A 13248-nucleotide genomic window follows, 5' to 3' on the forward strand; every position below is an offset into this window, starting at 1 on the left:
GGGAAGGCAGCTGTACTTTGACCCTCCCCTTTAGGGCTGCACCCCGTGCCGAGCCTGCTGGCTTCCTGAGCCTTCGTGAATTTAAGATCCCCTGGCAGTTGAGTGGTACTGTTCAGCTGTGGAGGTCAGGGAGGAGATGGCCCTGGCCGAGAGTAGGGCTGGGATGGCGTTATCTTACCTCTCCTGGTTTCCCTCCTGCTCCTCCATCTTTGGGGCAAACATGAGGACCACAGTTTTGTACTTGAGGCTGTGGAGAGGAGAGAGGGAGGAGTCAAGAGGTATATGGGGTCCCTGCTTCCATGTCCTTTTTTAGCCTGGCCTGGAGGGAACTCTAAGGTGCCATCCCCCGGCCTCTAGAGCAGCCACTTCCTTTGACTGTCCTCTGACTCCCGCTGAGCGGGGGCCTAAATTCTTCCTGCCACAGAGGATTCACAAACTTATCAGCCCTCCTTTCCTGGCAAGTCCTTGAAAGAACAGTTCTGCCGGCTTTCTGGTGTGGGCCTCAGGCTGAAATCCTCCGCTTTCGGTGGCACCCTTGGCTGAGGGGACTCACCCCAGCAGGGTGAGGTCACTGCCAGGTCAGGACAGACATTGAGCGTCCACACGAGAGTCCACACCTATAGCCGGTGCATCTCTGACCTCGACTTTGCAAACTGAACGTTACATGTGTTTTTCTCATTAAAAAGACATACTTCATCCCTATAGAGAACTTAGAAAATACAATAGAATAAAAAGAAAATAAAGAAAAATCATCCACCAGCTCTTCCACATATCAGTTACTACTGATGACATTTTGGAGAGGGTCCTTCAAGTCTTCTGTGTTTTTTTTTTTAATGCAGTGAATGTTTTGTTTTGTTTTTTCCTTAAAAAGTGGGATTAAAATGACAAATTCTTTTTTAAAAATTAAATTTTCAAGGGACAGATGAAGCAAGGGTGACAAAATGTTGATAATTATTGGTGGGAACTGGGTCTTCATTATACTGTTCTCCCTACCATTGAGTATGTATGAAAGCTTTATTATAAAAATGATGAATTAAAATTTTTATGTCACATCATATACCACAGTCATTCCTTCATACTAAAGCTGCAGCCAAATCAGGGTTCCATCGAGTTCTCTCTCGAGGCCACCTAGTTTATTTAACTAATACCCTACTGTTAAACATTAAGTTATTTCCATTTTTTCCCTATTATAACCAATACCGAGGTGAACATCGCTGCAGCTAAATGTATTTGCACAATCACGGTGATTTCTTTAGCCTAAATTCCTAGAAGTGAATGGAGTGTCATTTGGAACTCCCTAGGGAGCCTTTATGGCATCGTTACATACAGTGAACTGAGGTTTTCTAATCCACTTTTTGGGTGAAGCTGGTCTCTGTTTCCTTGGAGAGGTGTTTAAAGCAGGGACCACCTTACACAGCTGAGAGTCCCCTTGGGTGGGGAGTGTGTTGATATTAATTAGCATCTGTCCTCAGCTCCGCAGACTGAATACTGAGACTTACAGAAATAAGGTTGGGCCCTGTCTTAGGTTAGGTTCCCTAGAAGCAGAGCCTCAGCCTGTGAATGGCCAGGGGCTCACATGTCACTTGGTCACCTGTGCACATGATGTACTGAGGGCCCTCTCGCAGGAGAAACCAGTAAGGGACCAAGGGAAGCAGAACAGGGCAGGTCCTCAGCCTGATCCCACAGGGAGCTTGGGAGCGTGAATGGCACCAAAAGCTTGTCCCATCTGAGACAAACGGGCTGGAGGGTTACACCTCCGCCTCTGTCACTGGCCATTCCTAGCTGGGGCAGCTAGGGAGGAGTATAACATATCAGTTATCAGTCCAGGGAATTTCCCAGAGGAGGTATAAGCTGTGAGTGGCCGACACCTGCAGCCGCTGGGAACAGGTGCACAGGCTCGGAAGCATCTACAGGTCCCAAAGGCCTGGGCCCATGAGAATTCCCAGGCCTTAGAGAGAATGATGGGTGGGCATGGGTGATGGTGGCCCACTGGGAGCTCTCACCTGATGTGCAGGTCTGCCAGGGTCTGGCTCGTGCTCACAGCACTCAGCACAGAGTACATCCCGGCCACCGAGAGCCCGTTGTCGCTGAGGCTGTGGGGAGGAGGAAGGCCGCCATCAGCAGGCAGCTGAAGTCCCCAGCCCAACACAGCGCCAAGCGCCTCCCTCAGGCTCAGCCGCTTGCCAGCTGTCACTCTTGGGACGCCCTGGATCCTGAATCGGGGGGGTCTCAAAGGATTCTGGCCCATGTGGTGAACCAAGAGACCTATGACCCCCCTGGCCCCACTCAGAGAATAAAGTTCTCCAGGGGGCGCGATAAGAACCAACTCACTGTTTTCACCTCTCTGAGCCTCAGTTTCCTGGTATATAAAATAACCACCATTTTAATCGCATTTAATAAATGGGGAAACTGAGCCTCAGAGAGGTTAAATTACTTTCCCAGGGTCACAAAGCTACTAAATGACAGAGCTAGGATTCAAATACAAAGCCAAGGCTCCAACCACTGTCACCCAACCTCAACACCCCCCCACCGCAGCCCACACGTGACGCTAAGACCCCCACACATGCCACCCAACCCCACCCCCACTCCACACCATGCAACACCGTAGCACACCCAACAGCGTAATGCCCTCTCTTTCCATTTCACCACCCAACAACCCACCCCTACACCCCAACACTCTACCCCACCCTAACACACCACTTCTCACCCCCACATCCCAATCCAACACCCCCATGCTGCCTCAATGCACCACTCCACCCCAGGGCTGTTGTAAGGACAGGCTAGAACCCAGGCCACTGATGTCCAAGGGACACATTCCACATGTGCAAGGGGTTTCCATAACGGGAACAAGGGGTTCATGCCAGAGGCAAAGGCAAGGCATGGCTGAGTCACCCCAACTTCACGGGAGTTGTGAGAAAGCAAGGGTGGTGGCGGAGCAGCACTATTTCCGGTGACTGTGGGCGCGGGGATCAGGGTGGCAGGGACCAGCTGGCGCCCTCCAGGGCCCTCCCTGTCACTGAACAGTGGGGTGGACAACTCACTCCAGCTTCCTGGCGATGTGCAGCTGGGGTACAGCCTCTGCCATCAGGCGACAGCCTTCATCTTCCAGCTGGTTCCCTGAGAGGCTGAGACAGAGGGGCCCGATGCCCTGAGCTGCTGGGTGGGGTCCCCCCTCAACCCTCAGCACTCACGAAGTCCCTCACTGACTTTAGTCAAAGCATCACTCCAATAAGTGAGCCTGAAACATAATGAACACTGAAAGACCGCCTGCCACGAGCCTGGCACTGTCCCAGGTGCTATGACAAGTTTTGGATATTTAATCCTCATAACAACCCTATGAAGTAGGCACCTCTGTTAACCTCGTCCTACTGATGAGCATACTGGGGTACAGAGTGGTTAGGGCACTTGCTCAAAGGTGGGCCTGCGATTTGAACCCAGGCAGCCTGACTTTAAGGCCCTGCCCTCAACTGTTTATGTTGCAACTTACATAATTGCTTCTTGTGATAAAACCCATGATGGTAGGGCTTCTGACCTCGTCTGGGGATCAGGGAAGGCTTCCCCGATGCGTGAGCTACTTGCTAGAAAAACTAGGAGTTCGGAAGGTAGGGACGGGAGGGAGATGGGGTTGTGGGAACAGCACATGCTAAGGCTCTGTGACGTAGCACAGTTGAAGACTGGAAAGGGAGCCCGTGTGTCTGGGTCTCACACTGAGCGAGCAGTCTGGGTCGGATGCGGCCTGGGGGGTGGGAGCAGGGTTCTGGATCACACGGGATTTTAGGATTTGGCTTTATTCTGAGCAGCAGGAAGGATGAAGGAGGCTGACAGGAGAGAAACGCAGTTCACTCTCTGCCAGGTAGAGGTGGCCAGGGTGGAAGCAGGGAACCCAGTGAGGAGGTTGATGGGTCATCCTGGGTAAGAAATGAGAGTGGTTCAGGCTAGAGAAGTGGATGAGAAGAGGATGGTTTTGAGAGCTGTGCAGGAGGTAGGTTGACTCAGGATGGACTGGCTAAGCGGGGAGGGAAAGGCAGCCGAGAGGTGTCTGGTCTGTGTAACGAGGCGGGTGATGGGTCTTTTACTACAGGGAGAGCACTGAAGGAGAGCCAGGCTCAGTGGTGGTAAGGTGGGTGCAAGTATATGAGTTTGGTAAAAACCACCTTTTCTAACCCTGTTTTGGTTCTCCGGAACAGGTCAAGGCTCATGGTTTGGTCCCCAAAGCAGCCCTCACCCCATCCATCTCACCTTGGGGTGGGGCCACTCACCTCCAAACACATTCTGTCATTGCATCATTCCACCTTCACACCCATTTGGTTTCCTGGGATGGTCCTGGCAGGGGTCCCTCTTGGCAACATAACGACCCCCACCGATCCCCAAGCCCTTCTCTCTAAGTCTCTGCCCAGGAGCTGGGCACCATGGAGATTCCTCCAGCCAGAAAAGAAAAGGTCATCTCCCTGTACTCTGGGAGCAGGACAGGGTGCGGGGACTCTGAGTGCTGTGGTTTGGAAGACAGACCTCGGTGTGGTGACATGTCTGCTTTGCATATCTCAGTGACAGTGGTAACGGGCTACGGCTGGGAGGCAGAATGACTGGAATCCCAGCCTGGACTCTTCCTTGCTGTGTGACCTTGAGCAGACTTACCTTTCTGTGGCTTCATTTCCTCCTCTATAAAGTGTGCATAGTAACAGCACTTACGTCATAGAGATGTGAGGATTAAATGAGAGGATAATGTAAATACACCTGGTACAGGGCAGTGCTAAACAGTGGTCGCTGTTACAACAATCTGATTCCCCCTCATTCTTCGCCAGGCAGCATGCCCTTCCCCACACCGTGCACCCAAAGCTGAGGCCCTTCCTACACTGCCCTGCCCTCCCCTCCTGTCTCCTGCCCCAGGCTTCTCATGGTACTCACTCTACTTCGTCCAGGTGAGGGCCTTCCCGGAGCTGGACTATGAGCATCTCCACATCACTGACTGTGAGCTGACACTTCTGCAGCCTGGGGTGGGGGACATACGGGCTCAGGGCAAGAAGCGACACTATGTCTCCCCTTGGTCCTAGCCCTGCGGCCAGGCGTGGGAGCTGGGAGAACCAGAAGGTTGACGTACCGAGGTCGAATCCTGGCCCTGCTTCTCAGTAGCTGGGCAATCTTGGGCAAGGCACTTAACCTATCTGAGACTCAGCTTCCTCCTCTATCAACTGCGAATAATGTGTACTTTGCAGCGTTTTCAAAAGAATTACCATGAGGTAATGGATATAAAATACCATAGTGCCAAGCCCGTAGCAAGGATCCATTAAATGATAGCCATTATTCTGTTGTTATGCCAGATGTTCCTTCTTCAGTCCAGGATGGGTTATCCATATCCTTTCTCTGCCCCATGTCGGCTTTTCCCTTTGTCCTTCCTCCCTGCCCCTGCTCTACCTCTTCTGGAAAGGTACCCTCCCCCGATATCACATCCCACCCCTTAAGGCAATGGATCCCACTGAGGTACCTGAGTGCCAGGCTTCTGCTCTGAACCTCTTCCCTCTGGCTGGCATTTTCCTGTAGGTCTGGGGCTCTGGCAAGAACAAATGCAACATTGATCTGGGCTCAGAAATCCAGGCTCTTCTCTTGGGTTCCAGGGGCTGAAGACGCTTTAGCATGACCCACAGTGAATAAGTGACAAAGATGGTTACTTGAAGGTGCTGAAGGCCCTATTCAGCAAAGCAGCAGGAGCAAAAGGTTTGAGGTCAAATGGAATATTTATTCAAATTCTGGCTCTGCCATATATAGCTGTGTGGCCTTGGACAAGTCACTCCACCCCTCTGAGCCTCCATTTTCTCTTTTCTAAAATGGAATGATAACATCTAACACACAGAGTGAATGTAAGATTGAATGTAAGTTGATATATGATCAAGGGCCCACCACAGGCACAAAATTGAGGCTAAGTAAAAAGCAGCAGCTATTAGCTAAGATGCAACAGTGTCCATTTGTAGATGTGCCGTCTCTGGTTCAGAAGGCCGGGGTATGTGGGTCCAGGCTATGGGAAGCCAGGGCACCTCCAGGCTCTCTTCCACTGGGCCAGGCAATGGCTAGGGACTGCAGAGAACGTGGGACATTGTGAGCTAGGTTTTCACAGACTACAAGATCAGTGCTGTGCAACAGAACTTTCTGCGGTGATGGAAATGTTTTGTATCTGCGCCATCCACTTTGGGAGCCATGGCCTTCCACTAGCTTCCCATGGCGATTGAGTACCTGAAATGTGGCTAATGTGACTAATGAACGGAAATGTCCATTTTACTTAATTTTACTTAATTTAAATGTAAATAGCCACATGTAGCTATTATGTTGGGCAGCACAGCTCCAGAAAGTCAGAAGGTAAAAGGACAGTGGTCCTACCGAATCATTGTATGGGTGAAAACACTGAGGCTCAGAGCAGGGAAAGGACTTGCTCAAGGACGTACACCTTCACCTGTCTCTGAGTCTCAGCTGAGAGGGTGTGTGTGTGGGGAAGCACAACTGGAACGTTCTTTCATGGGAAGGCAGCTTCCCTTTCTTTGCCCATCGAGGCCTGACCAAGCTGGCATTCATGCAAGGCTGGCATAGTCAGCACTCAGGTGCCAACTGGATGCCAGCGATGTTCTAAGCACTTTAAATATATTAATTCATTTAATTCTTAGAACAACTCTAAGCTGTCGGTGCCGTAACTGCCTTCCTTTTTTTTCCAGTTAGAAAGGTTTTCCTTGCACAGTAATGCCAACCTAACAGTATCTTCATGCCCTCCCTAAGGCTCTGACTCCCTCTGAGACCTTGGGATACTCCCTCATCACGGGAGCCAGATGTGGCTCAGAGACACCCGGGGAAGCCAAAGGCCTTTGCCAACTCGAGAAGTAAGTCATTTCTCAGGGCAGCAGCAGCAAGAAGAATCCCCACATCCAACTCTTCCTAAGTTCCCTTAGCCATCTTTCCCCCCACAACTGCCTGAGCCCAGATCACTTCTCAGGATGAGCCCAGACCCACTCCCTCCCTAACTTCTTACCCTCGTATCTCTGCAGCTGTCTCCACGGGCGGCGGGGAGAGAAGGAAGATGAGGTCCGCATTCCTGCAGGGCCAGACACAGAGCCATGAAACCCGTGGCCTGGAAAGCAGCCTATCACCCCCTACCTGCGCACCCCTTGCTGCCCCAAACAGCCAGAGAAAGCTGAGAGGAACAATAGAACTGGCAAGAAAGAGCGCTCCAGATCAGACATGTGAAATTGTGACCATGTCATTGTTTGATGAATCCTGAGTGTTTCAGAAAGTCAGGAAAACAACTTTTACAAGAAAGACAATAAAAATTAAGAACGCTGAGGGATTTTATAGGTGTTACCGTGTTTTAGGATTAAGAGGCTTAGCACTTAACCTATCCCGTGATCCAAACAGGCAACGCTACTTCAGCACTAAGGAGAGCGACAAATGGCTCAATCCTTCAGCAATACCGGTGCTTCTTAGATTTGTTGATTCATTCCTTCATTTCTCTGTCAGTTCGTTCATTCAGTCTTCCATCCATCCATCTATCCATCCTTCCATCCATCCATCCATCCATCCATCCATCCATCCATCCATCCATCCATCCATCCATCCATCCATCTTTCCATTCATTCACTACTTGTTGAGTACCAGGTGCCAGGTGTGAGCTAGGCTCTGGACATATTGAGCTGAATACAACAGACTCAAGCACGTAAATGTTGCAAACTAGGGTCTTCCTCCTTTTCCCATCCCCTCCCCATTTCTCAAGACCCTGAAGACCAGGCTCCCACTCCTGCTCACCTGACTTGCAGCGTCCTGATGGTAGGACAGGCGACTGCCACCTTTGTCAAGCAGAGTAGGGTCGACATGGAGACATTGTTGCGGCTCAGGCTGCGTGATTGTGGCAAAGGAGTCAGGAGTGCGTCCCCTATGTCATGGGCCCCAGACCTTTGCTCTCCAAGGGAAGAGGGTGACGCAGGTAGGGGTGGTGGGAAGCTAGCTTACTCAAGCTTCTGGAGCCGCGGCAGGAGAGGGAGGACGTCCACGATGTCCAGTACTTCCTGGTCCTTGAGCTGGTTGTCCTGAAAGCTGCAGGGAGAACAAAGCCCAATCCCTCAGCCCTGGGGTGGGGGCACTTAGAAGCCCCAGTTGGCAGGTGACAAGCATGGAGGAGACACAAGACGGGCTCAGCAGGAGTTGGTGACCTGCTCCATGGTATCCAACAGGCCCAGCTAGGAGGAAAGACCCTTTGCTGGCCTCACTTCTGTTCCCATTCAGTCCCTATGGGGGAGTTCCTGCCTGGTGGCCCAAAGGATCCAGACAGTGGACTATGACGGTCTCATGAGGTGGGAGGAGGACACCCAGCACTCTGCTCTCAGGCCCATGTGTGGAATACGCCTGGGGCCCACGTTGATCAGGGCCTTTTGGCTCCCAGGTGACGAGCAGTCTAGCCTGGGATGCAGAAGGTGCTGCTTCCCGACTCACCCAGAGCCCTAGGCCAAGCACATTGCTTTCTGATCTCACATTCCCCGCCTGTCAAATGGAGTCCACAACCCAGCCCTGCCTGGGTTCCTCGCTGGAGGGAGAGAAGACCTGAAGTGTGCGAGGGCACGTTGCACGGGATCACTCCAGTCAGGAAAACAGTCAGGAAATACTGAATCCTCGACAGTTACATTTCTTTCCTGATTATTGAAGAGTGGCCTTAATCGTTTCTCCCCTCACCTAGCGTGATCGTGCACAGACACTGAGCAGAAGGGACAGAGCAGAGCTGGGGGCCAGCTAATGCTCCGTTCAGCAAGCGGTGCCCTCTAGTGCAGGGCTGCCTCTACCAGGATGACGGGGTGCGTGTCCTAAATGTCACACAGGTGCCAGCTAGCGGTGGCTCTGCCAGTGAGCTGCCACAGAGGCACCTGGGCCTTGCCCTGCTCAGGCCACTCATCAGACACAGAGCAGGACTGTATTTGTGAATATGTACTTAGACGTGTATGTGGATCTGAGTGTGCACACATGTGTCCTGCACACGTGCACACCTATGGATGTGCATGTATGTGAGACATACACGTAGGTGAGCGGACAAGGGCAAGTGTGCATACCTATTTGCACGAATATGAAGGTATGTGTGTGTTTCATGCGTTTACGGGTACCCACAGTGCCCACCACCCGCCCATACACTGCCGTGCCTTCTCTCAGGGTCACAGAAAGAGGGAAGGGGGCCTCAAAACTCAAGCTTCTTCAAGATGGCCCAGAATAGTGGAGAGAAGCATTGCTCTTGGGCCTTTGTTTGGATCCAGCCCGGCCCAGTTCTCGGACTGATGCTGCCGTTATGAGTCATTGAAAACCTACCGGTCAGATCCTCGAAGAACATTCAAGACCTGTGCAGTGACCTCTTCCCCCAGCCAGTGAGCCCCCCGGAGATCACTCACCTGACCTCTTCCAGGTGTGGACAGAGGGGCAAAGCCTGCACCAGGTGGTTGATGCCTCGGGCAGTGATCTTACTTCCTGTTAACCTGCAGGGTAAGCAAGAGAAATGGCGAGGGGAAGGGGTAGGCCCGGAATCTGCCCTGTGTAGGGTTGAGGGAAGGGAGGAGAGTTCCAGACATTCCTGGCTGAGGATCCCTCTTGGTTCCAAGCCCTGGCTCACCCCAGCTTCTTCAGGCTCCCCATTGTTGGCAAGCTCCTGGAGAGGGCTTCTGCAAAGGCATCTCCACACTTCCTGCTCTTAAAGCTGCCACAGGAAGAGGCAAAATGGCAGAGGATCAATTCTGGGCAGGGCTTACAGGTCATGACCTCCCCCTCCTCTGACAGATGGAACTGAATACGGTCATGCTAATAGTATTAGTCACAGTTGTTGCTGTTGTAATGGTGGTAGGAGTAACAAATCCATATTATGGAGACTGCTAAGTGTCCACTGAAACCCATTCTGCACTTGTAGATCTATATATAATTGGGAACATGGTTTCCCAGCCTGAGATGGCATTTCCCAGCCTCCCTTGCAGCTCAGTGTGGCCATATGACTATGTTCTCACCACGTGACTAGGACTGAGCTTTAACATATTTGTTGTGTCTAATCCATGATCTCTCTTTCCCTTCCCCCAAGCTAGATCACAGACATGCCCATGACCCAACTTTGACCACGCAGCTCAAGATGCCCAAGTCGATGACAGGGCAACAATGGAAGGGACCTGCACGACCAGTTGGAGTTGAGCCCTCCCACTGACCTGGACTCTGAGTCTTCCATGAGAGTGAAATAAAATGATACATTATTTAATCCACTATACGTTTGAGGGCATGGGGGGGTCTTTGTTACTGCAGTCTAGCCTTCTCTCTAGCTACTACACATATTGAGCCTTCACTGTGTACCAGGAACTGTGCTAAGAAGTGCTTTTTATGCATTATCTCATCTCATTCTTGCAACAACCCTATGAAGTAGGTATTATTATTGATTCATTTTAGGGATGAAGGAACTCAGGCTGAGAGGTTAGATAACCTGCCGGAAGTTAAAGAGCCTCTAGCAGCACAGCTTGGATCACGGGTTCCAGCCCATGACTGAGAGGACAGACTGCGAGTCAGAAGCCACGACAAGAGGAGATCTGACTGGACCCCAGGGGTCCTGGTGAGGCATGGAGCTTCCTCACTCTGTCACAGACGAGGATGCTGAAAGGGCCTACCTGCTCTGGTATTTCTTACCCAGTCTCCCTCAGCAGGAGGCTGCCAGACTCTCTACTCTCTCAGGAGCCCAGTTCCCTCCCTGGTCCTTCCCGCTCCTGCCCTGCCCTTCCTCTTACCTGAGATTCTCCACCTGCCCACAGCCTGCCAGGGCCTCAGGGCAGCGGGACTCCAGGGGGCAGCCCTCAAAATCCAGGTGGATAGGGGCATCCCTGTGCCCCAGGATGTTGGTGAGGGCAGCCAGGTCAGCGTAGGTCAATGGGAAATTGTGGAAGGGAAGTTGGTAGGGGAGGCTTTGGGCCATGAGACCAGCCAGCTCAGGCTCCTGGGTCTCACCCACACAGTGACATAGCTCAACAACCTTTGGTCCCGTATGCCTGCGGGTGGCCAACTTCCTCAATGCCTGAATGACGGCAGCCTGCTTAGTGCCCACCCACACCTGATCCTGCTGTGTCAGCTGGCTGAGGAAGGGACGGCAGGCGCGGGATGCCAGACCCGCCAGGAAGGTGGAGAGGTGGTCTAAGAGGCACAGTCTAGCTTTGGTCCGCAGCAGCCAGCGAGAATTGAGGGTGACATAGCGGGTGAGTGTATCTTTGTCCACCTTGGGGCTGGCCATCAGGTGCAGGGCAGCAAGAAACTCCTGCAGGCTGAGGTGGGTGAAGGCAAAGCCTTCCTCCTGGTGCCCAGGGCCTGTGCAGACGCAGAAGGAGTTCAACAGGCCGAGGGAAGTCCCGAAGGCCATGATGGATGAAGCAATGTCTTCTGTAGAGAAGATAACCTTCCCGGTCTCCAGGCCCCTCAGGGCTATCTCACCGAGTCCCAGCAGGGACTCAGCATCCAGGTACCCAGAGGGGCTGAGGGCAAGCACCATCTGCACATAGTTCTGAGTCACAGTGAGCAGGAGGGCTGAGGACTGGCCTGGAGAGCTGCCTGGGAGCAGATGGTGGAGGCAGAGGCAGGCGACTCGGCACAGGGCAGGCACCGCACACATGCTCCGGAGATGTCTGTTTGCTCGCAGCTCTGCTAGGGCTGCTTCCTGGGACGGCCGGTCCTTGAAGAAGCAGCCCATGTACTTCTCCACCCGCGGCCCATCAAAACCCCACATGTGGACGGTGGCTGCCTCTGTGGGCAGGCAAGCTGGCAGCTTCCCTGGACGGGAAGTAACCATGACCCAGCAGCCGGGCAGGAGGGTCCCACGGCAGAGGCCGGAGAAGAGGGTGAGGGCTGGACCTGGGGCTTCGGGACCTACAGTCTCCTTGCTGGAATAGGGGTGGAGGGCCTCCTCCAGCCCATCAAAGATGAGCAGGACACCATTAGCATTCTCTTCCAGGTACTGGAAGACAGCCTCGGGGCCCGCCTCAGGGCTCAGATACACATCAAAAAGGAGCTGGGGCAGCGTCAAGAGACCCGTAATCAGATTGAGGTGGCGGAATTCAAAAAGGAACAGGGCCTGGAAGCGGTCCAGCTGGCCATCAGCCCACTTCTGGCGTAGCCGGTGGGCCAGCGTGGTTTTGCCCATGCCGGCCTTTCCCAGGAGCACCATCACGCGTGAGCCCTTGTCAGCCCTCGTGTTGAAGAGGTCCCGGATACTCATGTCGGCGCCATCTTCTGCCTTGGAGCTCCCCATAATGGCCCCCTCCTGAGTGTCGAAGGGTGCTGTGGCTCGGCCCCATTGCAGGATTGGGGGGACGTAGGCCTGGTGGAAGGTGAGGGGTTGCCCTGGCCCAGAAAGCTTGCTGCTATAGTGCTGCTGGGCAGAAGTCCTCAGAAGCTGCAGGTACTGCTTGGCCAGCTCTGCAGGGGGTATGGAGATGGCATGAGGGCGTGAGGCCTCCCGGCCCCCAGATTGCCTCACCCCAGTACTGGCTGTGGGGTGTCTGTAGCCTCAGCTGTGGATGTATGAGCGGGGAGAGACAAGGGCACACAGGGGCCCTTGTGCCACCCAAATCCCTAGAAGGAATTGGTGCTACAGAAGCAGAGGTTCTGGCAGCCATTCACGCAGGGCAGTCTGAATGAGCAAGTGTGGATCATGGCTCTGTTTTATAGCAACCGGGTGATGTCAAGTTTTCCCTAAGATGAGGGAGGGGAAAAAGAGTACTTCCTCTGCAACATCTTATGGGAATAATCTCTTACTGGGATATCTGAGTGAACTGTGCCCCTCCCCAATATTTCGGTTCTGCAATGCCCCGAGAGCTAACAACCTGTAGGCCCAAGCACGGACTCATCAGAACTGTGGGTGTTGGGCCCCTATGGTGCCAGGTCCTGACATTTTAATTGCTGGCTCATTGGGAGATCTTGGGAAAGGACTGGAGCCACTGTTGGGGGACGCTGGGAGCCCCCCGCTGGGGGGCCTGAGGCAGAGGTATATATTATAGCAATGTGAATCCTCTGACTGCCTGTGAATGCTCTGGCTATGGCCATGGGGGTTGGGACAACTGGTCGAGAACAAGGAGTCTTCTGGACAACAGGTAGAGAGGCGAGTTCTCTCTTTCTCCTCTTGTCTCCTTTACTCCCCTTGGCCTGGCTGGTCTTCAGCAGCCCCTATGTGTCTCCATGGGCCCCTAAGGGCTTCTGCCTTGGCTGAAGGAGTGTCTCCCTGGTATC

At 53.1% G+C, this 13248-nt stretch overlaps 1 protein-coding gene across 4 annotated transcripts in view; it reads right to left on the reverse strand.

Moving 5' to 3' along the window:
• NLRC5 (NLR family CARD domain containing 5) overlaps window positions 1–13248 on the reverse strand; it is a 74826-nt gene that overhangs the window by 34239 nt on the left and 27339 nt on the right. For all 4 annotated transcript variants that reach the window (XR_012490165.1, XM_019754160.2, XM_019754173.2 and 1 more), the window contains exons 6-16: window positions 10764–12438; window positions 9620–9703; window positions 9402–9485; window positions 7984–8067; window positions 7780–7869; window positions 7010–7072; window positions 5483–5548; window positions 4906–4989; window positions 3042–3125; window positions 2004–2093; window positions 179–247 (exon numbers count right to left, since the gene is read on the reverse strand). Coding sequence is in view for 3 of the 4 variants with exons in the window: in XM_019754160.2 (XP_019609719.2) it covers window positions 179–247; window positions 2004–2093; window positions 3042–3125; window positions 4906–4989; window positions 5483–5548; window positions 7010–7072; window positions 7780–7869; window positions 7984–8067; window positions 9402–9485; window positions 9620–9703; window positions 10764–12438 (2473 nt within the window). In the remaining variant the exon portion in view is untranslated. The remainder of the gene's footprint in view (window positions 1–178; window positions 248–2003; window positions 2094–3041; window positions 3126–4905; window positions 4990–5482; window positions 5549–7009; window positions 7073–7779; window positions 7870–7983; window positions 8068–9401; window positions 9486–9619; window positions 9704–10763; window positions 12439–13248) is intronic.

The sequence above is a fragment of the Rhinolophus sinicus genome, linkage group LG11 (assembly GCF_036562045.2).
Source record: "Rhinolophus sinicus isolate RSC01 linkage group LG11, ASM3656204v1, whole genome shotgun sequence".
Lineage (NCBI taxonomy): Eukaryota > Metazoa > Chordata > Mammalia > Chiroptera > Rhinolophidae > Rhinolophus > Rhinolophus sinicus.